The 27,316-nt window shown below is 43.9% G+C and overlaps 2 protein-coding genes across 8 annotated transcripts; one reads left to right on the top strand and one right to left on the bottom strand.

Moving 5' to 3' along the window:
* Positions 1-583: 583 nt before the first annotated feature.
* LOC138624351 (keratin, type I cytoskeletal 14-like) lies at positions 584-3,688 on the top strand. Of its 3 annotated transcripts, none has more exons than XR_011311146.1 (3): positions 584-1,612; positions 1,806-1,886; positions 3,605-3,688. XR_011311146.1 is itself a non-coding variant. In XM_069704477.1 (2 exons), the coding sequence occupies exon 1, from the start codon at positions 599-601 to the stop codon at positions 1,562-1,564; it is 966 nt and encodes a 321-aa protein (XP_069560578.1). In that variant the 5' UTR covers positions 584-598; the 3' UTR covers positions 1,565-1,612; positions 1,806-1,985. The 3 variants fall into 3 exon arrangements, 1 of the variants encoding a protein (XP_069560578.1); XR_011311147.1 differs by having other exon boundaries at positions 3,608-3,673; XM_069704477.1 differs by lacking the exon at positions 3,605-3,688 and having other exon boundaries at positions 1,806-1,985.
* fmnl1b (formin-like 1b) lies at positions 2,594-25,414 on the bottom strand. 5 transcript variants are annotated; one of them, XM_069704473.1, is made up of 27 exons: positions 25,241-25,414; positions 24,648-25,118; positions 17,311-17,394; positions 16,370-16,453; positions 15,830-15,903; positions 15,394-15,477; positions 15,063-15,206; positions 13,603-13,690; positions 13,084-13,160; positions 12,653-12,746; positions 10,301-10,375; positions 9,376-9,486; positions 9,114-9,263; positions 8,531-8,632; positions 8,134-8,368; positions 7,811-8,035; positions 7,558-7,682; positions 7,062-7,264; positions 6,737-6,971; positions 6,174-6,242; positions 5,948-6,028; positions 5,711-5,840; positions 4,737-4,900; positions 4,538-4,639; positions 4,358-4,438; positions 4,021-4,135; positions 2,594-3,251 (listed from the first exon to the last, which is right to left on the bottom strand). In XM_069704473.1, the coding sequence occupies exons 2-27, from the start codon at positions 24,762-24,764 to the stop codon at positions 3,151-3,153; spliced, it is 3,150 nt and encodes a 1,049-aa protein (XP_069560574.1). In that variant the 5' UTR covers positions 24,765-25,118; positions 25,241-25,414; the 3' UTR covers positions 2,594-3,150. The 5 variants fall into 5 exon arrangements, with proteins under 5 accessions (XP_069560574.1, XP_069560573.1, XP_069560572.1 ...); XM_069704472.1 differs by having other exon boundaries at positions 25,248-25,414; XM_069704475.1 differs by adding an exon at positions 3,689-3,768 and having other exon boundaries at positions 3,163-3,251; positions 24,648-25,414.
* Positions 25,415-27,316: the final 1,902 nt, after the last annotated feature.

Genomic DNA, 27,316 nt, shown 5'->3' with positions numbered 1-27,316 from the left:
GTATAGTATGTACCTGTTTCTGAGAGGTAAGTAAGACCGGAGGCATCACCACGGCAACAGCAGTTCATCCCACCCGGAGACAGAGGACAGACTGAGTCCAAATTAATTTAAAGTCCTGCTTCAAACCTCAGAGATTTGATTCAATACCTCGTATTTAAAAAACAACAACGTGTTTTAGTTTCCGTTAACACGACTCAGCAGTTTGTCGTTGACTCGACTTCAAACGTTTCAACGTTTAAAAACGAAGTCGAACGAGTTCACACCTGAAACTGAAGAAATTTAGTTTTGAATTACAAGAACAAACTTCTTCAGATCATTTTTAAAATCATTATGAAATAGAACTTTTTAAATTAATGACCTCAATGAATTATTACGTTTATTTATACGATTAATTCTTCATTTGATTTTAATGAAGGGAAAATCATCGCACATGAAATAGAAACGTGTATATTCCTGGTCATCGGTTTATTTAAATAATTTATGAATATTTAAGTTGAAAATCTTTTGTTTTTGACTTTGAAGAAGATTAACAAGCAGAACTTCCGGGTTCTGTTCGCGGGAACCCAGAACTGCACTGTGATTGGTCGGCAGCGGGAACATGGCCTCCACGGGGTCGTCGTCCTCCGACGACCTGAAGGACGAAGCCGCAGAGAGTCTGAGGACTTTGCTGGATCTCTACGAACAACACGACGCCGCCGTTCAGGAAGCCGCGGAGCGTTTCGTTAACGCGGCGGCGGGAGTCGTGAAAAATCCGCGTCGGGGCGTCGAGGGCGAAGGACTGCGAGTTCTGCTCGCCATGACCGGAGGAGCCGTGGGGGCGGCGTCCGGCGGGCTGACCGGAGGCCTGTGGGCGGCCGTCGGTGCGACGACCTTCTGCTGGTTCCGCAGGGACGTCACCGCCGTCGGCGTCACCTTCGGCCTGTTCGGCGGCGTGCTGGGCGGAGCCGTCGGGGGAGCGGTGTCCGGGTTGGTCGGCGGCACCGTCGAGGCGTCGGCCGCCGCGGCGGGTTGGTCGGTCCGCAACGTCAGCGTCAACGCGTTGTGGTTCGCCGCCGGCTTCGTGACCGGCGGCGCGATCGGCGGGGCCTTCGGCGGGTCGGTCGGCTCGGCGACCGGAGCGATCGGCGGAGGGCTCGGCGCCTTGCAGGCCGCGTACGTCACCACGTCTCTGATCAGGAAGGTCGTCTACTTCTGTCCTCCCGAAAAAGCTCCGGAAGAGACGAGCGTGCTGACGGAGAAGTTGACGTTGATGAGGAAGAGCGGAGAAGATCTGAGGGGAAGCTTGGTGCCGCTGGTGGAGCAGCTGGAGTCCGTCCAGAACATCTGCAGCAAAACGGGCGCGCTGAGCGTCGCCGGCCGAACCGCCCGAACCCTGACGGCCGTGACCTCCATGGAGGAACGTCTGAGCGACAGCTGGACGGCCGCGGATCTGATGCAGTTCGTGTCCCGCTTGATAGAAGCGATGAGAGGATGCGAGGAAACGCTGGACGAGCTGAAGAAGACCAGAGCCGAGGTGGAGAGACGTTTGTCTTCATGGAGGCCGACGGCCAATCAGCAGCAGTGAAACCGCAGCTGGACGAACATCTGGGCCGAACATCTGGGCGCCTCCAAGGTTTTCTGAAGCTTTAACTTGAGTTTATGAGTTTCAGTCCTTTAATGCTGCAGATTCTCATAATTATATAACACGAGTTAAAACTAGTAATATATTGCTTCATATTGTGCGTTGGATGTTTAATAATATCTACGGGTTCATTGTGATTTATTTTTTCCAGCTGTTAAACGTTGCGTCCTCTTTAATTTTGCAGATCAAATTCCACAATCGTTCATCTTTGATTCGACTTCACCGTTCGTAATGACCACCTCGGATGTTGACCTGAATATTTACGGTGGGAAACTGGTAACTATGGTAACTCAGATATAAGTGGCTTTAGCGGGGAAATGGTGTTCGTTGAGAGTCGCTAATAAACGTTGTTGTGGAAACATAAGTTTGTTCAAACCAGGCTTTGTCGTTATTAAGTGTGTTTTGTTGGAAATGTCAGTTTGAGGTTGTTTTTTTTTACTTCTGGATTCACTTCGGCTTTTTAGTTCAGATTCTGTCCGTCACCGTCTTGCTAGTCCGGAGCGGTTTGGAGCAGGAAGTGACCATATTTGGACGAGCAGTGGGAGGAGCCAGCGGTGGAGCTGACCGATCTGATTGGAAACCTGACAATACTACGTCCCGCCCACCGATAGCTGTAACCTGACTGCACCACAGGCCTGTCAATCAAACAGACACGCCCCCAAAAACCTTTTTGTGGGCGTGTTTTTGTATTTTCAGATGGACCACCAGAAAAACTAAAATGTGGAAAAAAATGTATTGACTGAGAAGTTGAATGAGAGTCTATGGAGCCCCCAGTGGCCCTCGGTGGTATTACAGTTTAACACTTCCGCATGAGCCTAATTTTTCAGACCCGGAAGCTACGAACATTTATAAATTAAGTCCGCGTTGAAAACTCTGAACTCCCTGAAAGAGAAACGAGACGACTGTCGGGATTTTTCTTGGTTTTCTTTGAGACATTTTGTTTTTCCACACAAACAACAAAAACTCCACAGAAACGGTATAAAACTCTTTTATTTGTTGAAATGCAGAAGCTCAGTTAGAAGTTCATCGTTCTTACGCTTTAGTATTAAAAATAATTAAAATATATTACAAATCTTCAGCAGGACTTGAGTCCTCCGACAGAAAGAGACAGACGGCTGCTGCTAATTAATATTCTATTTAAATTAAAACTAATAAAAAAAAATTAAAAAAATCATTTTCAGAAGCTTTTTTTTTTTTTTTTTAAAGAAAACGATCAAAATGATTTATGAGCTCTGCGTCTGTCAGAGTTCCTCTTTAATGCCTCTGAAGAGATCCGAGCGGCGTTAATGAAGCACCTCTCGGCTGAAGAGCTCCTTCTTCCGTGTAATTGTCCCGATTAGCTCGTGTGACATCCAGCGTCGTTACCGCCGAGCGCAGCTAATAATTCAAACATTAAACATTCAAATTATTCAAATCACAGAACAGTTTCTCTACAATCAGACAAAACCGTTTAACGTTATTCAGAAAAGTCCGGCGTCGCGTTCATTTTTCACGTCCGGCGTGCTTCGGTTGCGTCGCCGTGGCGTCGCTCAGAGGGAGATGTCCGAGGACACGTGCAGCTGCTGGCCCGGTTTCCACGTGGCGCTCCGTCGGGCGCCGTCCGTCCGTCTGTACGGCTGATTCCTTAAACCTGAAGGAAACACGTTGCGCGTGTTGAGATGTGAAGCGTCTTTAACCTCAATCACGCCGTGAGACGTGGACGGATCGGGAGATCAGATCTGAGCGCCACACCAAAATATATCAGTCTTTATTCTTCTTCTATTCTCGTTGCCTCTTTATTGTTTTCTTTTGTGTCTTCGTGGTTGTTTTGTGAAACAAACATAAAATAAAAGCAAATAAAAATCTATTTCAGCCTCTTTGAACGCAGCAGAGTTTCAGAAAAAGGCTTTTTTTTCTGAAAGTATTACAAACGTTTTCATTATTTCTGCCTGTAATATATTTTACTGAAGTGATTTAAAGGTTTTCATGCAGGACTGTGTTCAGCAGTGTCGTCAACAACAACAACAACAACAACAACAACAGAAGGAGCAGCGCAGAGCGGCACGGAGGGATTTCTTAAGACGTCACCTCGTCGCTGAAGACGGAGTCGCAGAAGAGGCGAGAGCAGCGTTTGGCAGAGCGAGCCGTGAAGGGCACGGACTTAAGAGCTGAAGAGAGACGGGAAGACAGGAGGGACAAACAGGGAGACGGACGTCAAGAAGAAGCAAGTGAAGGGAAAAGAAAACCAGCACTTTAAAGAGGAAATGTTCGGAAACAGATTTGAGATTAAATGCAGATCAAGTTAAAAGAGTTAAAGCGTTCATAAATTTAACTGCTTTAAAGTCGGAGAAAGAAACAAATCATGTTTTTTTTCCTTTAGCTGGAGTTACTTGAAGGAAGGGGGCGGAGCCTCGGAGTACCTGTGATGATGTCCTCGATCGCCCCGTCCTTCCCCTCCCTCACCAGAGGAGACACCTGTCTCTTCTTCAGCTCTGCGATCAGGTCCATCTGCGGCAGTTTGGACGTCACGGCGACCTGAAACAAGAAATGAGACGCGTCCAGCGTCTGATTGGAGGATTGGAGGCTCCTCACCAACGTCAACACTTTTACACCTGCTCCTTTTCTTTTTAGGAAACTAAAAGTTCAGACTAAACGCGGTTTACTGTATTCAGAAGATAATCTTTGGTATTTATTTCGTCTATTAGACTAATTTATAAGTAATATATACTTTATTTTGAAAGGACACTACGAAGATACCTTATCCCCCGCGACCTTCGGAGGAGTCGATGGAGCCGCGCAGTTCAGTTTCTTCCTCTGCTTGTTGTCCTGCTCCGCTTGCTGCCAGAGAAAAATCCAGCAGAAGAAGAATCTACTTTTTACAGGTCCGGTAATAAATGAGACGGATTAATAAAACGTAAACAGTAATAGTCACCTGACCTTGTACGCTTTGATGAACCTGACGAAAACGGGGAAGAACATGGAGGGCGGAGTGGTTTTAGCGTTCTCTCCGAAGTACTCCACGGCTGAGTCGTACACATCCTGCCAGAAAAAGCATAAAACGTTCAGCCCGAGAAGAAAGCGAGACGGAGCGACCCGGTTTCTACGCGTCGTCTGCAGCCGGCTAATCGAAGCTGACCTGCGCCGTCTTCCCGTCGGCGGCGAGCGAGTCGAGCAGCTCGGCGCTGCCGCCGAGGAACCGCCGCAGCACCGCGTTGTCTTTGTCCACGCACGACTCCCTCCTCGTCACCTCCATGCCTCGCTCCAGAGCTCGCACGTCCTGCAGGACGCTGTCCACGGAAACTACCGCAGACAGAAACACAGCCGCTCAGAAGGTCGTTCGGGTCGTTAGATTAAACGGCGTCGGAGGTCATTCGGGGGTTCACGGAGCGAAAAGGAGAATTTAGCATCAAATCTGTGATTCAGTCTGTTTACGATCCACAGATCTGCTCCAATTCAACTGTTCTGTTCAAAAAAATCATCTTCGGTGCAGAAATATATTTGTTGAAAAAGCATCAAAACGGATCTAAAGTGGAACGTAACATCAGCTGGATGAGAAAACGGTTTTGTTCCGTAAAAATACGTTGTTGTTTTTTACAAATATTCACGTCCAAAGTCTGAGACCTGAAGTGAAGATGATTTTGTTTATGCAAAATGTTTTATTACAAACAATAAAACCAGTTTAACAATCTGACAAAAAAAGGTGACATGCTTGATTCTACGCTAACGAGTGGTCACATGACAGGTTTGACTGTGATGTCATCCTGTCTCCTCCTCATTCACCATGAAGCTTCATTAGGATCCTTTTAGATTGATAATTAAATATATCTTCTATCTACCGAACACACTGTTTTTTTAGACTGGTTACGACATGAGATTGAAACGTCGCCATGGCAACATGGAGGGCGTCTAGAAGCCACAGAGGTAAACGACTTAACGAGCTGTTGGGAAGATCAACATAACAATAAGTTATGAGGACAAACTACCTGACTAAAATGACATGAATTTCCATGACCTTTTGACCTTTCTGTCAGCAAAACACGCCACAACTGGTGAACCAGAGGATTATAGAAAATATCCGTATAAATATACGTGTCGGCAGCGTGTGCTCACCCAGCGCCGCGTTGTCCAGGAAGTGCAGCTCGGTGTGGAAGGACTGCAGCTCCGGGTATTTCTCCTGGATGATGTTGACGATGAAGTGCAGCAGCGTCTGTCTGCGGTCGGTGGATTTGGTGTCCGACAGCTTGGAGGGCCGAAAAACAAAACGTCAGAAGGTCGAACAGAAGAATCCCGGATCGTTGACAGAAAAGCTGCTTGTAGCTGCAGAAATTACAAATTAAAAACACTCACCAGATCTAAACTCTGCAGGCGGAAGCCGTACGCCGCCCCGCGCTTACCGCTGTTCATGTAGTTTCCGAATGCCAGGATGATCTTTGCATCAGAAACAATTCAAAATATTTTTATTTGAGACACAAACTAAAAGAATGAATCAAAGGACGTTGAATGTGATGCAGTTATTATCAAAATGATCATTTAATTATCAAAAAATAAATACAGTTCATTTTTCTGCACTCACCTCGAGGATTTTCTTCAGTTTGACGGAAGATTTGATGGACATGGAGGCGGCGATGATGGCGTTCAGTTGCTGTAAGAAACATCGTTGAGTTCCATACGTTTTTGCCGTTCACGACCAACATGCTGCAAAACTTCATATACGGTGCAGAACAGAAGATTTGACACCGATTCACGACTGTACAGTAAATATGAAGCCGCAGCCGGCTTCTGGTTAGCTTAGCATCAGATCCAGTCTTTATGCTAAGCTAAGCTAAATCACTGGACATGCATGCGTGACTTCACGATATCTTTCTCACCCTTCAACATCGAATATTTAACCCCTTTCATCATTTTTTTTTAAGTCCTAAACTTCACTCCATAAATCTGCTCAGGAATCAGGACGAGGATGCTGTGCAGAACTTGCCTGAGAATCATCACGTTTTTAGGTTTTTCTTCAGTATTAAAGGAATCCAGTGACAGATGTCTTTACATAAACGGGTGCACTGCAAACATGGGCTGCTAATAGGTCATTCGGCTGCTTTTAACGTAAAAGAAAAAAGGCTGAGCCCCGCCGGGCGAACTCACCGGCTGTATTAGCTGCACGCTGTCGGGGAAATTGCCCATGAAGGTGAGAGTGCAGATACGCTGGGAGAGCCGCGGGATCTTGCTGAAGCGCACCATGAAGCGGTCCTCCTCGCTGAGCTCGTCCAGGGGCCTGCCCTCGCACTCGTAGTTTTGGATGAGCTTCATTTCGTTCTCCGTGGGGATGAATCGCTCCAGGAGCTCGAGGAAGTCCAGGCTCAGAGCTTTCTGGTTGTACCTGAGGGGGATGGCAGCGATTTTAAAATGTATTCTGATGTTGTTGTTTTTTTTATGGTCACATAAATCAACTTTAAGTTTCACCGCGTACGTCTCGATGGCGCAGCAGATGTCGGATGCGGCCATGCCTTCCTTGCGTAGGGTGATGGCCAGGTTTTTGGCCCTGTTGGGCTCCATCAGAGACACTTTACTGGGATTCCTGTGGGCCTTTCTCATCTTGAGGGTTCCCAGGTCTACAGGGGCGGACTGGGCTTTGGTCTTAAACTGCTCCTCGAAGGTCGCCATGTTTAGCTCCTAATAAGAGTTTGAAGGAAGAAACAGAAGATGTGAGACTACGAGAGGCAGCGACGACAGAAAGAATCACATTCACCTGTTTTTAGACACGTTCAATTTGAGCATAAAAGTCCTGAAATGTAAACGTCACTAATTCAAAGAAATGTTGAAAAATCTTAAAACAGTTTGCTTATTGTCTTATTTTCTAGACTTATTTTTACTTTAGTGGATGAAAACGGGAAATAATACAAATGTTCTTTTACTGTTTTTTCTTGATAATTGAAACGGCGGAGGAAACGTGAAGCTGATCAAACCTCTAAGACGTGCTCGTCGTCCAGCTCGTTGAAGATGGTTCCTGCTACCTGGTTGGATTTGAGCGCCTGCCAGTTGAACAGCGGCATCCGGTATTTGGTCTGAATCGATCTCTTTTTCTTACAACCTGCCAAAAAAATAAAATAAATGTTCGACATCGATTCTGAAAACTGCGACGCTCTCTTTTTTTTTTAAACTTTTTTCTTCCAGGGTTTCGTGTCCAATTTCAAAATAAAAGCGCTTTAAAAGACTCACACGGGCTCCCGCCGGTCCAGTCCGCTGACAGCTGGGTCGCACCGCCTCCAGGAGGCAGCAGGGGAGGCGGAGCCGCTGGTGGAGGAGGAGGAGGAGCTGTGGAAGGAAGCGGCGGTGGAGGAGGAGGCGGGGGAAGGGGCGGAGCTTGGACCATTGCTGACTGTTTGGGCTCTGAGGAGGTGGGCGGAGCTTCACGTCCGTTAGCGGTGTCTACTTCATCTTCAGCTGTCGGGGAGCAACAGTTCGGTTCGTTTCTACGGTTTTACTGATTGTTTACACTTATTGTCATAAAAACACGTCAACATTGTGACCTGACTCCTGACCTTTCTGCATCACCTGCCGGACCACCTGAACGTCCAGCCGTCCGGAGGCGGAGCGCTCCAGCCGCACGAGGCCCTGCTCCACCAGAGCCTGAACTTTGACCTCCAGCTCCTTCAGGACCTGGGTGGACCGGTCCTTGTCTCGCTCTCTCTCCCTCTCCCTCTGGCGTTCGAGCTCCGTCTCTCGTTCCCGCTGCTGCAGCAGAGTCACCTGGGAGCAGGACTCCCGCAGACTCTCCTGGAGTTACAACAGTAAAATATAATACACATATAGTATAAACACTCTACCGCAAATGTTTCAAAATAAAAGCATGTAAAGTGTTGAACAAAAACAGAAATTCAAGTGATTTCATTTTATGTATCTTCTGTGACTGGGTTAAAAGAAAATGGCGGACTGCACCTTTAGCAGCTCCACCTCTTTGGTGGTCTGAATGAGCTTCTTCTCCAACTCGGAGACTTTCTCCTCCGCCTCCCTCTCGCTCTCCTGAAGCCGGGAGCTCAGCTGTGAAGCAATAGGAGAGTTTTTAATGACGAGCAGCTTGTAAATATGAGAACATGAACCAGTTTTATCGCACCAGTGAGAACAGGCGTAATCTGCAGTTTCTATTAAACATGGTGGTTTTTTAATTTAGTTTTATATATTCATTTGTTTACACTGTTTACATACAGTGTCAAAAAGTCATTTTTCAGGTCTACAATGATAATTGAGGTTTATTTTAACCTGCTATATTTGATTTTTCCAGGAATCACGTTAAATGTTTGTTTTCAGTCCAACTGAAAGGAAACAGAAATTAGCCACATGGAACGGACACGATGGTGAATATGTTGAAGTAAACCTCAATTATCCTTCGACTCAGTTTGTTACAGCATTTTTTTTAAAATTTGTTTAACAGATGTGTGTGTGTGTGTGTGTGTGTGTGTGTGTGTGTGTGTGTGTGTGTGTGTGTGTGTGTGTGTGTGTGTGTGTGTGTGTGTGTGTCCACCTGTGTGTTGTGCTCCTGCAGCTCCTCCATGTGCTCCAGCAGGGCGTTCTTGGTCTCTGCATCCTCCAGCAGAGCTCCCACATCGAACACGTTGTCCAGGTAGGCCTGAATCTGCACCAGCAGCCGGTCGCTCTCCGTGAACTTCAGCTTCTACAGACAATCAGAGTTTAAAAAAAGAAAGAAGGGCACAGTTTAGATTTACACAAGAAACACAATATATATATATATTTTAACTAACGACGGGGTCAAAGGTCAAACTTGCCTCCAGGTAGTCGTCCAGCCCGTGTCGAGTGAACTCGTACTGCAGGTGGACTCTGAAGTTCATGTTTTCCACCGAGTGGACCACGATGTTGATGAACTGCATGCACGTCACCTGGTGGACACACGGGGGAAATCAGCTGATGGACGTGCAGCAGTAGTTTGTTTAAGTGTTTGACTGCAGCGGTTGGTAATGATTAATTAAGACACATCAGATATCGTTATTGGAATTCAAACTGGATTCTGTAATAGTTCTTTTCTCTTTCTAGAGGACAACAATAGTACTAAACAACAACATTTTTACTTTCTGTTGTCCCACAAATTTAAATAAATGGACCTTTTTTTGTTTTGAAAATGTTCCATCAGACTTGGTTTTTAAGTGTCAGAGTTTATATTACTTATTCATAAATAAAGTTGTTGTTACACTTAAAACATGCACAGACTTCTAAAATACAGAAGTGCATGATTTATGCCTTTGTTTGGCCTCAGGAACATTTTCCCTTTAGTGTCCAGAAATAGTCTACTGACACAGACGGGCTCCACTTTTCCTCAGAAAACACTTTTCAACTTTTATGTGACGATACCGAGAACAGCAAAACTCAGGCGGACAGATTCAAACCTTCGTTAACCAGTGAAATTCAATCATTTCATTTCAATCTTTGCAGCGGATGTTTCGGTTCGAGCTTCTCGAATGTGAGAATTTGTAGGGTTTTTTTCTGTCTTAACATCACCGTGAAATGAATATTTTTGAGTTTTAGACCAAACAGAATATTTGGTGACGACAGTTTTGGGTCTGAGAAACTGTGACGAGCATCTCTAATTGTTTTCTGACTGATTCACTGATTAGCTGCGGTCCCACTTCCTCTGAAGTACGACGTAGTACGAAACGTGTCCACATATTTTCTCCGTGCGTCCGAACTGGTCTTCACCATGTAGTCCATGCTGCTGTCTTCGTGGCAGAAAAACTCCATGAGCTTCTCGAACCTGCTTTTCTCTCCACAAACCTGAAAAACAACAAAGACCATGAAAATGTCTTCTTTTTTTTTTTTTTTTAATAATGTGCAGTGATTCATTTTGTTAAATATAGGTGAAGTCGTCTGAGACCTGCTGCTCCGCCACACGGGGGCAGTGTGCTCTCACACAAACACATTATTATAGTCCATCTTTACACTCCGATCCTGCAGTCTGTTATCAGCCAACATGCAGGCTAATGAAACAGATGAGAGGGGAGGTGGGGGGTGGGGGGGGGTCTGAGTTTAGTTTCTAGTTCAGGGACAAACAGGAGTAATAGCAGTAATAAAAGCAGCGCTGCAGCCGTGAACAAAGCTTCTGTGGTTTTCTGCTGAGTGAAACAGAGAAACGGTGGCTCCATTATAAATGTGCTAACACCTCAGCAGATTCCCTCCTACTCCACTCCCCCCCACCGACCTCCCGCCCCCCCTTTTTGTCCACTCATGTCCACTAAATAATGCAGCGCGCCAACCTGACAGGCCGCACAAGCCAAAACAAAACAAAAGCCCACGTTCTGCCACCGCGGGACACATAAGCCGACTCCTGGCCCCGAGCCCGCCCGCCCGCCTCCTCACCAGCGCTCTATCACGCCCTCCATCTCCCTTCCGACCCTCTTCTCGCCCACACACACACACACACACACACACACACACACACACACACACACACACACACACACACACACACACACACACACACGCCAGCGCTGCTGCGGCAATACTCGAGAGTCGTCGCCGTGGTAACCGCCACCTCCAGGCCAAAGGGTGATGCTGCCAGAAGGGTTTGGTACCCTACAAATTGGACCGGCTTTTAATTCATCACTACATGTTTTTGTCTTCTTTTTTTGTTCTTTTAAAGTTTTTTGACAAATTCAAACAAAGACCAAACAAACCATGAACGTGTTTCAAAGCCTGTTATATCTCATTCCTCTCTGCCAACGAGCTTCACTGCTGAAACCAAGCAGCGACCGTCAATGACGTCATCGTTGGTTTGTGAACGTTATGAATCCTCCAGTTCAGATTCTGTCCGTCACCATCTTTGCTAGTTCGGAGCGGTTTGGAGCAGGAAGTGACCATATTTGGACGAGCTGGGGGAGGAGCCAGCGGTGGATCTGACCGATCTGATCGGAAACCTGACGATACTACGTCCCGCCCACCGATAGCTGTAACCTGACTGCACCACAGACCTGTCAATCAAACAGGCACGCCCCCAAAAACAGGTCTTCTTGAATCTTCTTTTCTAATGAATGAGGGATTATTTTCAGATGGACCTCCAGAAAACTAAGAAGAAGGAGTGACTTTAGCTAACAACACCGAGATAACTGATGGACACATTTTATTCACTTTGGATTTGATGAGAGAAGTTGAATGGGAGTCTATGGAGCCGGAGGCTTTTTGGAGCCGACCTCTAGTGGCACTCGCTGGTATTGCAGCTGAAGACACTTCTGGATCAGAACCATTTTACAGACCTGAAGCTACAAACTCTTTTATATTCAGTCTGTGAGTTAAAACACACAAATTCCTCCATTACCATTAACACACACACACACACACACACACACACACACACACACACACACACACACACACACACACACACACACACACACACACACACACACACACACACACACACACACACACAGCTGCCTATAAAAGCAACATAACATCCTCAGTGGTCAGTTTTACAGAGAAGAAGCAGAGTTTATATTCAGGTCGTTAAATTTAAATCCATTTTGTTTGGTTTCCTCGTGGAAATTTAAACACGACTGAAGCCACTAAAGCAGCCGTTGAGTCTCATTAAACTGTCGTTTTTAATTGTTCCTGAAACTAGAGACTGAAATTTAAAATGCCGGCGGCTCCGAGCGGCTGCAGAGGGAAACACATTTAAAGTATATTTGGGTTCTTGTTGCAGGGCAGCTGTCCAACATCCTGGACGTTGACTAATAATAAACCCTCCAGGTTCAGGTTCAGTCTCTCTGCGTTGTTGCAGCCACAGGAGGCAACAGTTGCCTCTTCGCAGTTGGTTTCGGAGCAGCTGACGGGGGGAGGAGGTGGGGGCGAGAGGGGGTGGGGGGGGTCAGCTCAGTCACCTGCTGCCATGTGCTGTAACACAAACCGATGTAAAGCTCCACATCACTTTAATGTATGTATGCGGGCCGAGTCGTCCCGGCTCGTGAAGGGTTTTTCCCTTCCAACATGTTTTCACAGCTTCACTGAGACAGTGAAGTTTAAATGGCCGCCCGTCGCCGTGGCAACAGCCCGTCTCACCTCCTTGAAGTTGTCGAAGGCGGAGAGGATGATGTCGTGGCCTCCTCGCACCAAACACACGGCCGCCAGCAGCTCCAGCACCAGAGCTTTGGTCCTGAGGAGCAGATTCACATTTTTAAATTTAAAGGTGTATTCAACTACTTGTACTTTACTTGAGTATTTTCTGTTCATACAAGTTTATACTTCTACTCAATAAGTTTACTGAGTACTGCATTTACTTTTTTTAATTGAGATTTTAACAGTCTGTTACATGTTAATCTGCCAACAGAACATAAATTAATCTGTAGGTTGACTGAAGGAAAATTAAATGGCAAGTATTCTGATAATAATTAAAGTCACTTTAAAAATGTCAAATATTTAATGATTTTAGCTAAGTAACTAAAACTGTTCACACACGCAGTGAAGTGTGTTGTTTGTTGTTTGTTGTTTACCTGGGGTTTCTGTTGTTCAGGCTGAGCGTGATCTCGTTCACGCAGCACGGGTGCTTCATCACCTGGTTGAACCCCGACTGAAGGAAAAAAAAAACACAAACAAACAACCACTGAACTTCCTGTTTCATCTATTTTTTATTATTCAGCACCTGAAAATAATTCTTTAACCTGGTAATTATGACCAAGTTTGGATTTTTTTTTTAATGTTTTAATCTGGATTAAGAAAATCAACATTTAGATTTTGTGTGGCAACATGAAAAAGTAACGTCTGGATATTGACTTATTATCATAACCACAACATAGAAAATCTCATTTTAACTCATAATTAAATAGAACCTAATATATCTTATTTATCTTAAGAAGTCTAAATATGTCATTAGTATCTTTACACTTTGATGACATTTTTCCTCTGAAACATGACAAACAAATAATAAACAGCTTCAAAACAACAACAACAACAACAACAACAACAACAACAACAGCAGCAGCAGCAGCTAGTGAGCAGGTGTGTTTCAGTACCTGGTAGTTCATGATGGCACGTAGGCACATGATGCAGAGATGAACGTCGTCTTTCTGGTTCACGGCACGCGAGTTCCTCAGAGCTTTCCTGTTTTTTGGAGAGTTCAAAAATAAAAGTGAGACGCGCTGCAGCGACATTCAGCAGTGAATATTAATAACTGCTGAGCAGAGAGTTTCTGCAGGTTTAACGAGGTGAACTGAAGACTTTTTGAGATGTTTTTAACCGCAGTTTAATCCCCGTTTCACATCGTACCACTCAAAGTACGATTCAGAAACAGCAAGGCAGGTGATTACTGATTATTTCATCACATTTCTACAATAATTCATAATGATATCATTAATAAAAAAGACTAAAAAAATAGGAATTATTAATCTATTAGACTATTTTAATACTTTGCAGATTTCCTGTTGTTTGTTCTTGGATAAATCAAAAATAAATAACACACACTGTAGATAAATCATCATTTCCCAAATATTAGAAGTCATAAATCAGACGAGTGCCTCAGTCAAAATGAACTCTGTTTTCTGATCGTAGTTTTCAGCAGCTGTTTATCAGACATTTGTCACATTCACACTTTGAAAACACGCCGTCTGAACGATTTCTCCCAGAAAAAAACCTCCAGAGTTTGAAAACTGCATCAACGTACTGACGCGGTTCGACTGATCTCCAGTTAAAACCGTTTTTCTTTCTGTGACGTCGATAAAAACCTAAAAAAAAAAACTGGTTTCTTTTGCCTGTCAATCATGCCAGTGGATTGAGAGCTGCCCAGGGACTCTTTGACAATGTTTACAGAGCTGGGGGGATCGTACCGGCAACCCTGTGATTGGTGGAGAACCAGCTCTACCGCCGGAGCCACATTATTGTTTTGACCTCGTGAAGTCTTTCTTTAACTCTCGCATCACTCAGCAGCAGAAGCTGAAATCAGGCAAGAATGGGACAACATTTCACTTCCAAAACTCCAGCAACTGATCTCCTCAGTTTACGATTACAGAGTGTTGTTAAAACAACGTTTTCGATTCGGCATCAAATTCAAAATGAGCATGTATTTTTTGTATAAAACAAAATTTGATGTTGTCTTTGGTTTTAATTTTTAATTTTCAATTAAATATGGGTTTACATGATTTGTAAATCATTGCATTCTGTTTTTATTTACAATTACATACATACAAAAGAAAAGTTAGGACCTGCCTTTTTTTAGTTTGGCTTTTCATTGACAGTTGTACTACTCGGTATATTCTTTCACCTTCATTTTTTTTTTTTTATTGAACTTTAAATGTAATTTTTTTTTTAATACATTTTCAACAGTGTTACTACTTGGCGTATTCCTCTTACTCTGTTTTAGTATTTTATTTAAGTTTGAATTGAACTGAATTGAATTAATGTTCCTGATTTGAGATGAAGTGTCGTTGGGAGGAATGCTTGTGGCTACGCGGTGTCCGTTCATCGCCGTCGCTCCCACCTGACTGTGAAGGTCTTGCCGGCCCGTGAGCCGCTATGAGTGGGCGAGTTGCTGGCACTTCTGCTGACATCTTCCACGGACTTCTCCACATTTTTGCTTTTATCCGTGGGTAGCGTGCCGTTGTCCAACGCGTCCACGTCATACCTGTGAGTCACAGTCACGAGGAGGAGAGTCAGCTGTTTACTGCCACACAAATACTAACAAACTTTTCGTGAACCTTCCCGGAACGAGATATTTCGACACAGCGGCCGAGATAAGACGCGCGAGTTCAGCCTTGACCTTTTTCCAGGAATGGAAAAAAAATAACGATATTTTGGAAGCGGATACTTACGTGGCAGCATTGTGGGCAACGGACAGATAATCCACGAGAACATCCAAACCCTGGTTCTCCTCGTTTAGGAACTCCTCAGCCCAGCTGCAGGACGAAAAAAAATGATTTCAACTCAGCTGCAAACAGGAGCAAATTCAAAAACAATGACATTTTATGATTTCAAAATTCCCCTTCTGTACAAATTAAACCAAATAAAACTCCAATTTCAGATTTCAGTCACTTTCAGGCAGAAAAAGGAAAGATGTATTAAAGAGTGTGCTTCTCTGCTCTCTTATTTATTGTATTTACATGCAGGCATCGGTCTAACCACCAACTACAATGTCTTAGAGAATATTATGCAATGCTGTCCAGTCATTATGTAAAATCATCAGCTTCTTTCCTGTAACAATTTTTTGATTGTATTTTCCCCCCGAATGTGAACGTCAGTGAGCTTCACCCGATGTGATTGGTCCTCAGGGAAATCTCCAGCTCTCTCAGGATCTGCGTGGACTCCTGGACGCGTCTCTTGAACTGATGAAAACACACGGGAGGTCGATGAACGTTTAATTATTCAGAAAATGTAAACGACGCATCTCCGTGTAGTGATTTCTAACAACTCGTTGTTCAGAGGTTGTAGACATTAATTAGTGCAACACACCGCGTTCAGAAAGGCTGTTTGACTTTCTTCTGTGTGATTAACTGATTAAAGTTCATATTAAATTATAATTACATGTGTCTGTCTCTTCATCTATTATTTATAGTCAAATAATAATAAGTTATTAAACATTAATACATTTAAATGTTATTTTTTACGTAACTTGAACTCAGAAGCTAAAATTGCATCTGAAGGTGTCCGTACACGCTGCGTTCATCACCATCAGCCCGGTCGATGAAGAATTTTATCGAGAAATATAGTGATAAAAAATAATATTTTGATTTCTTTTGAAACTCAACTTGAAACCGTGGATGTTGGACGTGAGTTTTGTTGCTGTTGTACCTTCCGACTGACTCCTCCGTGGTCCAGATGACTTCTCAGCTTGTCCAAATAAGCCGATGGAGGATTCTTCACTTGGAAACGCTCCTTGAAAGATGCAGAGAAACACACACACAGACGTCTAATTATGTTTGATTGTGGTGCTGCAGCGAGGAGGGGGGTGTGAGGGGGGCGGGGGAGTGTGAGGGGGCGGTGGTGAGGGGGGCGGGGGGTGTCACGCACAGACAGTTTGATTACACAGCGTCTCTTATGCAAATGGATGCGATGATTCGACATTCACACACAGAGCTTCACTCATTTAAATCAATCAAACGATCCTCACGAGGATCCAACAGCCGAGCGGGGCCTGCTGCGGGACAGGTGTCCTCTGTCACTCTCGTGGTTGCCACGGCGATGCTCAATATTGATGAGCTTCCTCGTGCCCGTGTGTGTGTTGTGGTGGTTTCTTATTGTAAAGTTTGGTATTCAGCATTCAGCTTACATGATAATGAAGCACAGCTGCAGCGTTTGGTGAAGACACTCAAGACTTCTTATATTTACAGTGTAAATAAAGCAGATAAATCACCCCGAAGGAGATTTGGTTCTGGATCATTTCCACCAAAAACAAATGCTAAAAATCCCTAAACGGCGACATCACCAAAAGGTGAGAAAAAAACCAACGGCGGGTTTTAGACGACACAATATTGAGATAAGAAGGTCACAGCGTCAGATGAGCTGATAACGGAGGCATAAAGTCTCGCCGTGACTGCGAAACACGTGACAAGACTACCCGTTGGTCACCGACCAATCAGAGCATATCATCTTCCACCTGTGTGACATCATCAGGAAGGAGGAGCTGAGGAGGTATCAGTGCTGAAGGTAAACAAACAGTAGTGTGAACGATCCTGCATGAAGGTGTCGCCACCAATAAAGTGTTTGGTTGGAAACAATAATCCATAAAGCACCTGGTCACAGATCAGGTCCCACTTCTTCTCGTTGTCGTACTGGCTGAGGATCTTCACTTTGTCCGGAGGAAGGTTCATTTTGTTCTGGAAGAAGGAAACAAAAGAAGATTAAAAAAAAAAAAAATGTTAAAAAAAATGGTGCTTTTCCATTTTTAACATTCGGGTTAAAGTCGATTTGAAATCACTGAAAGTTATGTCATCAAGTTATGTGATTTTTGGATTAAATGTTTCTTCATTTTCATAAATAAAAAGTATAATTATGTTGCAGATTGTTTTATCTGCATGTCACAGTTGTCAGCCAGGAGTGTTGCTTGTTGTTGTTATAATTATAAACCAAAAGATATTATTTGCACGACATAGAAACAGCAGCTTTGTCGCATGATTGTGCAGACAGGGGGCGCTGTTGTGATTTCATTAAGTTTACATTTCTAGTTTTTTTTTATCTCTGCTAGTGTAGCAGCTTGGTCTAATAATCAGCTCGTGTTAGCATGCTAACTCATTAAACTATGATAGTAAACATGTTAATATTGTCACTTTGAGCATATTAGCATGCTGACTTCAGTATTTTCCCAAATGAGGCTGCAGGATACCGAGCAGAAAAAACAACAACGTGGTTTAATGTACTAATAAATATTTGTATTATTTACTGTCTCCAAACAGCACTTTAACATGCAGCCATATGTTACCTATATTTTCATGGATCTAGTCCGCTCTGAATTATTGACGGACAGAATCCTGCTGTGAGTCTGGGAACTCTGAGTCATCGGGAGCATCACTGGTCATTATCAGAGGCGTGTTGTCACAACACAGAAACAGGTGTGTTGCTAAGGTTACGCATCAAATGACCTAAAAAAACGACATAAAAATAAATAAATAAAGGATTTTTAGGGTCTGAATTTGGTTTGATGCTGCACTTCCATAAAAAGTTACCTGCTCGTAATAAAATCTCGATACGTCGACGACACGCTGGTTTGCGTGGATGATAATAAAACAACGTTTTTAGTCAAAGTTTCGGAGACACTGCTGGTGTCCCATATAACAAACACACAGACACATCAGCTGCACTAATTATAACCTGCGCTCTGAAACTGGGCTAGTCGACAGGAGGCTCCCGACTCAAGGACGACGCTCAGCTACAGTATCGCTTTGAATAAACGCCGCTCGTATCTCATCCTGAGCGTCCGTCGGGGAGTCGAGGGAGTCGAGGGAGTCGCCGGCAGCGACTCAGCCGGCTGAGGAATGTCCGTCGGTGGCCGTAACTTAGAGCTGATTTGTTTTTTTCTGCTTTTCACCCTTCGGGGGCCTCAAAAGCTCAGATAAGCGCTCGGCTGAGCCACAGAACCAGTTATGAATCTCAGCTTTGTTCCTTTTTAAACGTTTCTCAAGCTGTCAAATACCTCAACTTGTTTTATTCACCCCTGCAAGTAAAAAAGCTGAATTTGTCTAAACACTTCAAACGTGTGCAGAGAGGCGGTTCGTCGCTCTGAAAATCAGGGGCAAGTAGATCAATGATGGATGTGAATGTGATAAATTGGGCCCTGACGAACGAAGCCGGCGAGTCAATAAATGCAGGTTATATTCAACCAGCTGGAAACTGAAAAGAGAAAAACAAACCTCGGTTCACTTTTCTGCTTTTAAAGCACAAAATTGGGAGTAAAGAACTGTCACTGCGTAAACGGACGGTTTTAGACACAACTAAAGTCAGTCAGTGCTGATGTATTCTGTCAAAAATGTAATTAAAAAAATTATAATTTGAAATGAAGTTGTTGTGAATTCCTAAAATCTTTTAGAGCTCTTTGGGATTTGTATCACTTTAAAAAAAAAAAAAAAAAAAATTCAATTAGAAAAAATCTATTGGAAAAATTCTAATTTAAATTTCTTAAATTTTTCTGAAACATTTTTTATTCGTGAATCTTTTTGTGAAATTGTTTAAATATTAGACTTGACTTTTTCTTAATTTTTTAAAAGCTTTTTAAACTTTTGTATGTTTTTAAAGAAAACTTAAATATATTTTGTATTCCTCTTGTAATCATTATTTTTGAATTCTTGGCCTTTGGTCTCAACATATGAGGCTTTTGATGGAGACTCCTTGTTATTAGGGTTAATTCCTTGTTGGTTTTTGCTCTTTTCATGGGATTTGTTGACGATGTGAAAAGAACAACTCGAGCTGCTTGTTCCTGTTGAGAGAACCAGAACAGCCCAGCTAGCATTTTGCACAGCTTGGTTGCTAAAAGACAACAACAACAAAATAAGTCTTAAGGCTGTCAGCTCATCCCATTTATGTCAAAAAATACTTCAGCGTTGCGCAATCAAGTGAGAACAACAACAAGGCTGCTGCAGTGAAAATGGTCACAAACAGAGCAGGACAGGAGGCGCGTCAGCGTCTGATCACGTGATCACATCGATCCGCTGCGTCATCAGCGGGTCAGCGGCGACTTTTTCTCTCTGACAGGAAAGTCAAACACAACCACAGTTTCACACGTTAACGAGTTGAAACGTTCATCTCCGGCTCGCTGCCGGCTGCTCGTCCTTCCCGGACCGTTTTATACACACCGAGACGTGTGAAGGCACGCCGCCGCTCTCGTTACGCTCAAATTGGCTCTCTCCATGGCAACCTGCACCATCATTTTCCTCCTTGTTTTTTCAGGCTTACGAAACCCTTCAGACTTGAGGCTGAGGTTTAAGTGGCGATAGAAAAGTACAAACCAGCGACCTTTTACTCCTCCAGCAGACACACAACACTCAGTCATCGGTGAGTTGGAGAGTACGAGGCAGCAGAGAGAGTGAAGCTGCTGTTGAATCCTGCAGGCAGAGAGAAGCCATCCTGAATCCTTAAATTCCTAAAAGGACGGATCAATGAAATGATCATGTTCACAGAAACTGAATAATCCCCGGTGAATCTGTGCTCTCCGTCCTTCCCCCCGTTTCTCCTGGTTAATACAAGTCTTTCACTGCGGGCCTCCAACTAAAGATGATTCTCATTATCTGTTAATCTGCTGATAGTTTTCTTCATTTTCTCCTCAATGTGTCCGAAGCTGTCTCATCTCACGAGTCAGAGCATCATCATCATCATCATCATATCAGTCAGCACGTGTTCCACCATCTTTCCCCAGCTGGTTCTCATTTTAACCGACGGAACAATAAAGATGATCTGATCCAGATTAAAAACATTTCTCTTTGCGTGTGCCTTTAAATGAGCTCTCTCACGTTTCCAAACAACAAATGAAAAAAATACCCTGTAATTTTATTTCTTATTTTATGAAATGTTCTCTGTGTTGTTTCAAAATTAGTATTTACATTTTTAACTAAATTCCTTCGCTGTTCACTTTCTTTTGTTCTGACGTTGACATCTTAATGAGGTTGTTTTTTTATTTGTTTGCATCTTTTGTTTTTAATGTTTCCAACAATTTATTGCGGCTTCTAGACGCCGTCCATGTTGTCGTTGCTTAGCAACGCTGTTTTTACGACTTAAACCCGATTGAACTCCGAGCCTACGGCGCACACGACTTCCCCGCGTCGTAACAATGAGCTCACCAGCCCCATTTGAATGTGGCATTACTCAGGATTCAGAAATTATTTGCATATTAATGAAAAGCGTCGCTCAAAACAATAAAAAGCTCAAATGTTTTTGAATATTGAATAACACTGAGAAAGAAACCAATAAAACATCTCACATTTGATAATACTAAAAGCGCAGACTCAACCCTCCCTGCCTGTTTCTGTAAGTACAGCAAACATTTACAATTCCACCCACTGCCGCATTGCCTGCTGGGAAATATGCAAAGTGATCAAAAAAAGTGCTCAGCATAAAATTTGGATGTGACTGAACCCTTTTCGTGCGCTCACCTTTTTTTAAAATTTATTTATTTATTTATTTTTTACAGACTCTCACTGAGCCGCTTTCATATCGATTCTGTCACTGCAGAATACGAATAAAAGCATAAACAAAAGCAACACACTGGCCTGTGTCACACACACACACACACACACACACACACACACACACACACACACACACACACACACACACACACACACACACACACACACACACCATTATTCAGCACTGATAGACCAGAGACAAGCATCCCTTCTCCTCTACGTCTCCACACACCAGCAGCCAGCCACTCGTTTGTATGCAGACGGAGTATCTTCTCCACTTTATCACAGCAGATTTGTTATGCACATTCAGCAGAAAATATGAGGTGGTGGGGGTTGAGGCTGAAGGGAGGGGTGGGGGGGGTTATCATCTATATTTGGTGGTGATGTTGCAGAAAGACGGAGACTCTTCGGATCGACTGCTGCAGTGTCGTACCGAAAACCACACACACACACACACACACACACACACACACACACACACACACACACACACACACACACACACACACACACACACACACACACACACACACACACACACACACACACACACACACACACACACACACACAAGTCCTTCCACTGCAATTGGATTCATGCTGATGTAAGCGTTTGAAAACACTGTCATGCAGGTGGTGGAGCTGAACACCCAATCAGACCCAATCAGACCCAATCAGATCCAGTTAGACCCAGTCAGACCCGGTTAGACCCAGTCAGACCCAGTTAGACCCAGTCAGACCCAATCAGATCCAGTTAGACCCAGTCAGACCCAGTTAGACCCAGTCAGACCCAATCAGACCCGGTTAGACCCAGTCAGACCCGGTTAGACCCAGTCATCAGACCCAGTTAGACCCAGTCAGACCCAATCAGACCCAGTCAGACCAGCACTCATCGTGACTCACCGTGACCCTGATGACTCACGGGACCACCTGATGGGTGTCACATGTGACCTCAAAGACTCTCAAAGGTGTTGACACGACGGGTTAAAAACTTTTGGCTAAAAAGCGAAGCGTCAAGTTGCTTTCGAATAACGTTTTGCTTTCTTTAAAATGATTTACGATGTATTCAACCTGGTTTATCGGATGATTTGAAGGATTATAAAAGTCACATGAAGGAACATAAATGTCAATTTCAAACATTTCAGATGCTAAAAAATTGCTGATTTTTTTAAACGTAGAAGTTTTCCTAAAATAAAATAGGCTGCGTTTCCCCCCCAAAACTGGACTCCCGGAAGTTAAAACATCTCTAACATTTCTGAAACGCACTGAAAAACAGATCATAAATGTAAAGCTAGAAGTCTATTCTCTGAAATTCGATTTCTGCTTCGACCCTGACAGGCGCAGTTTTCTGCTCACAAACACGGATTTAACTGCCTCGCTGTGAAGGGAGTGCCGTTCATCGGGGCGTGAACTGATGGCCTTCCACCTCTGGGAGCTTGTTCCTCCGAGTACGCTCTCTGACAACAAGCCTCGGGCCTCCGATGTTTACGTCTCATCTGGAATCACAGATCAGTTCGTGGTGAAACCTCAGACTCGTCCGATAGGACGAAGGAGAGGAATGCGGTTAATCACAGAGCAGGTCGTCGGGCCGCATGTCGAACATAACTGTGTTATCACGACTCTGAAATTTGTCTCTTCCTTGTTTTCGCCGTGTAGACGTGAGATCAGCCGGTCATGCTTTTGTAAACGGGACAACAGATAGCTCGGTGACGGATGAATTTACGGTCGACGAATGTTTGCTGTCGAAGAATTGATGGCTTTGTTATTGTGACTTCCACTGAGTCATTGAGTCAAGTCTGGCGATAAGAAGCTGAATTTCATTTTAGCAGGATATGTCAATAAAAGGTTTCCTGATCAACATCATCACTGAGTTCCTCACGTTGTTGTGACCGCTGCTACGTGAACATTTGTGATTTCATTCACAGACCTGAAACTGGAGCAGAGAAACATCAGATTTTGGGGTCAAACTCTGAATGTTCAACAGAGACCCTCGAAACGCCTCAGAAAGTCTCCGGCGATGAGCCGGGCGAGATTTTTCTGAGTGACGTTCATGTTTCAAGAGGGGGTGGAGCTTCAACGTCCAAGACCGAAGAAGGGAGCGTCAGGTCAGGAGACACCAGCTGGGTTTTCTTTGTGTCACCGTGAATTCGTCCCCCAGAGTCAGACTGTCAACACTGAGTTCCACCGGGACCTTCTGAGGCGTCTGAGGGGTTTCTGTAGTGGAAATCACTGCATGGGCTCAGGAACAAAGGCTTATTGAAGATTTTCTGTTCCCCAAAAATAGGTCCCAAAATCTGATGTTTCTCTGCTCCAGTTTCAGGTCCGTGGATGAAATCACAAATGTTCACGTACCAGCGGTCACAACAACGTGACGACACTTTGAATTCTTACTCATGAAGGTTGTAGCTTCGTCTTGCTCCGTCCACAACAGAAACAGTTTCTGAACTTTGCGATTGAACATTTACAATAAAACTACAAAAAAAAACAACTCCTGCAGACCACAAGGTCACACGTGAAGAAAATGGCCTTTATATTGTCTCCAGCTACACTACATGACCTAGAGTGTGTGGACACCAGCCTCCAGGGCTGCAGGGATTTTTACTCCCATTTGGCCTCATGAGCATTAGTGAGATCAGGCACGAGGCAGTCGTCGCCGAGACCAAAGGTGGAAGTAAACTAATGCTGTTATTTGCAATGCAAAACTCTGGCAGGCAGGAGGCCGCGATGAACAGATGGGTCAACAGAGGATTTGAACACAGCTGGCAGTCATCTGTGACGTAACCACCAAGTTTCTAACCAACCCAATCTTAGTCAGAGTGATGGCAGATAAGATAATTGATCTTATTCAGAGAAACTCAAGTGTGACCGCGGAAGAAGTAAAAAGATAAAACATAAAAGGAGTTAAAACGGAACAATAAAAGAGACTATTTATGTTTGTTGACATACTACTCATACTACTACGCCTGTCTAGTGTGTTGGCACAAAAAAAAAACGAGAACCCGACAAACGACGTGATCCTGCCAACAGTAACATCAGATCAGAAAACACTGGTTCTGACATCAGGAAATTGATATTAATACCATTTTTTTCTGACAGGGATGTGATATGATCTATGCTCACAGTCAAAGGAGTTGGATCAGGTTCAGGTCAAGTTCTTCTTCTTCAAAAAAAACAACCCCCTACTGAACTACTAAAATGTAGAAGTAGTTCATTCCAGACAAAGTGAAGTGTGCTGGCAGCTGTCAACAAACAGCAGCAGCGAGCCTCCAGCTGCAGTAAGCCCTCAGCATAAAGGCCCTCTTATGTATCTTTCCACAGCGGCATTGTGTACCTGGCACAACGATAAGCTGGTCCTGAGGACGTGCACATTTCCAACATGTTCCACATTCCTTTGTTTCTGTGTTGTTTTGTGCCCGCTGCTCTCCCTCCTCTCCTCTCATGCACATCACGACTCACCAGCACGGCGCCGAAGCGCTCCTCCAGCTCCTCCTCAGGTGGCATCGGCAGCTTCGGCGCGGCCCCTTTGCCCTCCTTCCCCTGGGAGACCTCGATGCTTCCCGCTGCGTTCCCCATGGTTGTAAATCCGACGATGCCAGAAAACACACATATACACAAAAACTTTTTTTTTTTTTTTTTTTTTTTTTAAACCTGCCTTGCTCAGGGTCAGTTTAGGAAAATAAATAAAATAAAAATCAGGATCTGTGTCGTTTGCTCGGAGTTAAGTTCTGAGTGGCCCGTGACCCTCCATCATCTCCACAAGCCCACAGTGTTGATTCATGCTGAAGCAGCGTTCAATATTCTGGGATGAGATCCACCCCTCCTCTCCCGGCCTGTGAATGAGAGTCAGAGCTCGCACACATCCCGCTGCGTTATGAAACCCTAGAAAGAGGGAAGGGGATATCCTGACAGTGACAGACAGAGTGACAGCTGAAAGAGGAAAGAAAAAAAAAGGGGGTGGGGGGGAGGAAAAGTTCAGAGGCTTGAGCAAGCTGTCCGGGAGGAAAAATAAAAACGCAACAACAAGAAGAGAAACAACAAGAAGGGATCACTTCTGACGGGAGGAAAGTAGTCCCTCAGGTGAACAGGTGATCTGTGGAGGTCCTCCGCCTGCTGATGGATGGCTGGGAGTCTCGGGGGGAAGGGGAGGGGTGGGGGTCCCACTGAGCTCCACGTCCAGAGGGGAAAGAGAGGAGAAGAAAGAAAAAGAGGTAGAGATCCGGCAGGCAGCCACTCTGTCTGTCCTACACAGGAGAGGCTGGAGGCAGCCGAGGCATTAGTGTTAACAGCAGAGCGCTCTCTGGGTCCTAAAGCCTCCAAGTTACAGGCTCACACCTGAAGCTTCAAAACCTGCATCTGAAATACTACTAGCTCCTTTTTTATGTTGTATTTGAATCTTCACACCATCATTAAGTTTAGCTCCGAATTGTTTTTTTGTCTGCTAGTTTATATGTTTTCTTTCCGTTTGAGCGTTTTAAGATTCATCCAGAAGGGAGGTGGGAAAGAAAGCCAAAAGGAAAGTTCAGTATTTGTTTTTTTTAACCTGGACTCTATTTTCTTTATAGTTTTGGGGTCTGGGGACAACAGTTTGTTGAATGGAAGTTGAGGCTTTTTTTTTTTTTTTTTTGAGCCAGCCCCTATTGGCCCTCGGTGGTATTGCAGTTTATTGCAGCCCAAAGACACACGTTTATTTCTAATGTCTGGTGGACTGACAAGTGAATTAAACTCTGTTGGGTTAGACAGACGGATATAATTGTCTGACAAGATTATAAGACAGGATCCCTAACCCCCCAAAACAGAAGCATAAATTAAAGATCATTTGATCATGCTCCCGCATGTCATCAAACATTAAATTAGTGTGTCAAACAAAATGAGCAAAAATGTGCCGTCTTTTCCCAAAACTCACATTATTAGAATAAAATCTGTGCAGAAATCAAATGATATGAATTGTATACAGACAGAGAAGAAAAATGTTTGTCAGGTCGAATGCTCACCTGAAAACGTCGAACTCGTCTTCACGATTCGGACCTTTCGCCGAAGACATTTTGACGAGCAGGTTTACTGGGACACTGGAAGAGAAAAGAAAATATCATTAATGTTACTAGAAAGTCCAGTAAAGTATTTATGAAATATATTCTAAAGTTAATGTTTTTTTTTATTTGATCACGTGAACATGTGTTTTATATTTGTGCTTGTTTTTACAATGAATTCATCCTCATTGTAATCAACGCAGGACTTTAAGCTTCACACACAGAGAGGTGTTGATGAGTGCAGCCCCCCCCCCCCCTCAAAGCCTCATTCATACTCACACCGTTGCATCACCGCAAAGTCTCACAAACAACCCCGTGTCCGTCACGCACCGCGGCTGCTAAACAGGATCACGCACTTTTAAGCAGTCATACGTTGTGCAGCAGCGATGACGTAACGTTTGAGGCGAACTTCCGGTAACGAAGCGCGTTACTGAAAGGTGGAGGCGGCCGTTTTTAATAAGTGATGAGCTTCAACACCGACACCCGCGTGTCTGACCACACCTGTTCAGGCCAGCACTGCATGCTGGGTAATGAAGTGTGACACGGTCAGTTGGAAGCCCCAGGAAATTACTTTTATTTGTAACTAAAATGCTTACCAGTTAATTTGATAACAATTTTTATAATAATAATAATCTTTAATTTGTATAGCACCTTTCATACAAGAAATACAGCTCAAAGTGATTCACAGTGAGAGAATTACATGCAGTGTTTTCACATAAAAACTGATATAAAGGAACATTTAAGAATATAGAAATGAGATGCATAATAAACAGATAAAATGCATAAAATTAAACATAAATAGAGTTCAAATATATGCCAAATACAACCGGCTGTAGTAGAACATCCTGGTACTTTCAGCATACTGTATTTCATATAGTAAATCTTTTTCTGGCAAACTGAATGTTATAATAACAAAGCAGGATTTTGTATCTCAAGTCGAGTCACCTCTTCCTGCTTCCCTTTTTGGTTTCTTGCCATTATAATACGTTCACATTCAAAGCAGAGAATTCAGGGAACAAACAAACAAACAAGCGAGAAAAATGTGCACATTAATTATCCAAACTGTCAGCTGCAAAGATCTTTTGTATTTTCTCACGT

The sequence above is a fragment of the Brachyistius frenatus genome, unplaced genomic scaffold (assembly GCF_029030835.1).
Source record: "Brachyistius frenatus isolate BFR_SWC_R1_liver_20210118 unplaced genomic scaffold, ASM2903083v1 Contig_51, whole genome shotgun sequence".
Lineage (NCBI taxonomy): Eukaryota > Metazoa > Chordata > Actinopteri > Embiotocidae > Brachyistius > Brachyistius frenatus.
This window is presented reverse-complemented; position numbering and strand designations above follow the sequence as displayed.

What these genes read in the sequence shown, in the direction of transcription:
- LOC138624351 (XM_069704477.1), top strand. Translation starts at nt 599, where the DNA reads ATGGCCTCCACGGGGTCGTCGTCCTCCGACGACCTGAAGGACGAAGCC.
- fmnl1b (XM_069704471.1), bottom strand. Translation starts at nt 24,764, where the DNA reads ATGGGGAACGCAGCGGGAAGCATCGAGGTCTCCCAGGGGAAGGAGGGC. An exon ending in ACGGAGGAGTCAGTCGGAAG is followed by an intron (nt 15,904 to 16,369) that starts GTACAACAGCAA and finishes TGTTTTCATCAG; the next exon opens with TTCAAGAGACGCGTCCAGGA. An exon ending in GTGCCATCATGAACTACCAG is followed by an intron (nt 13,161 to 13,602) that starts GTACTGAAACAC and finishes TTTTTCCTTCAG; the next exon opens with TCGGGGTTCAACCAGGTGAT.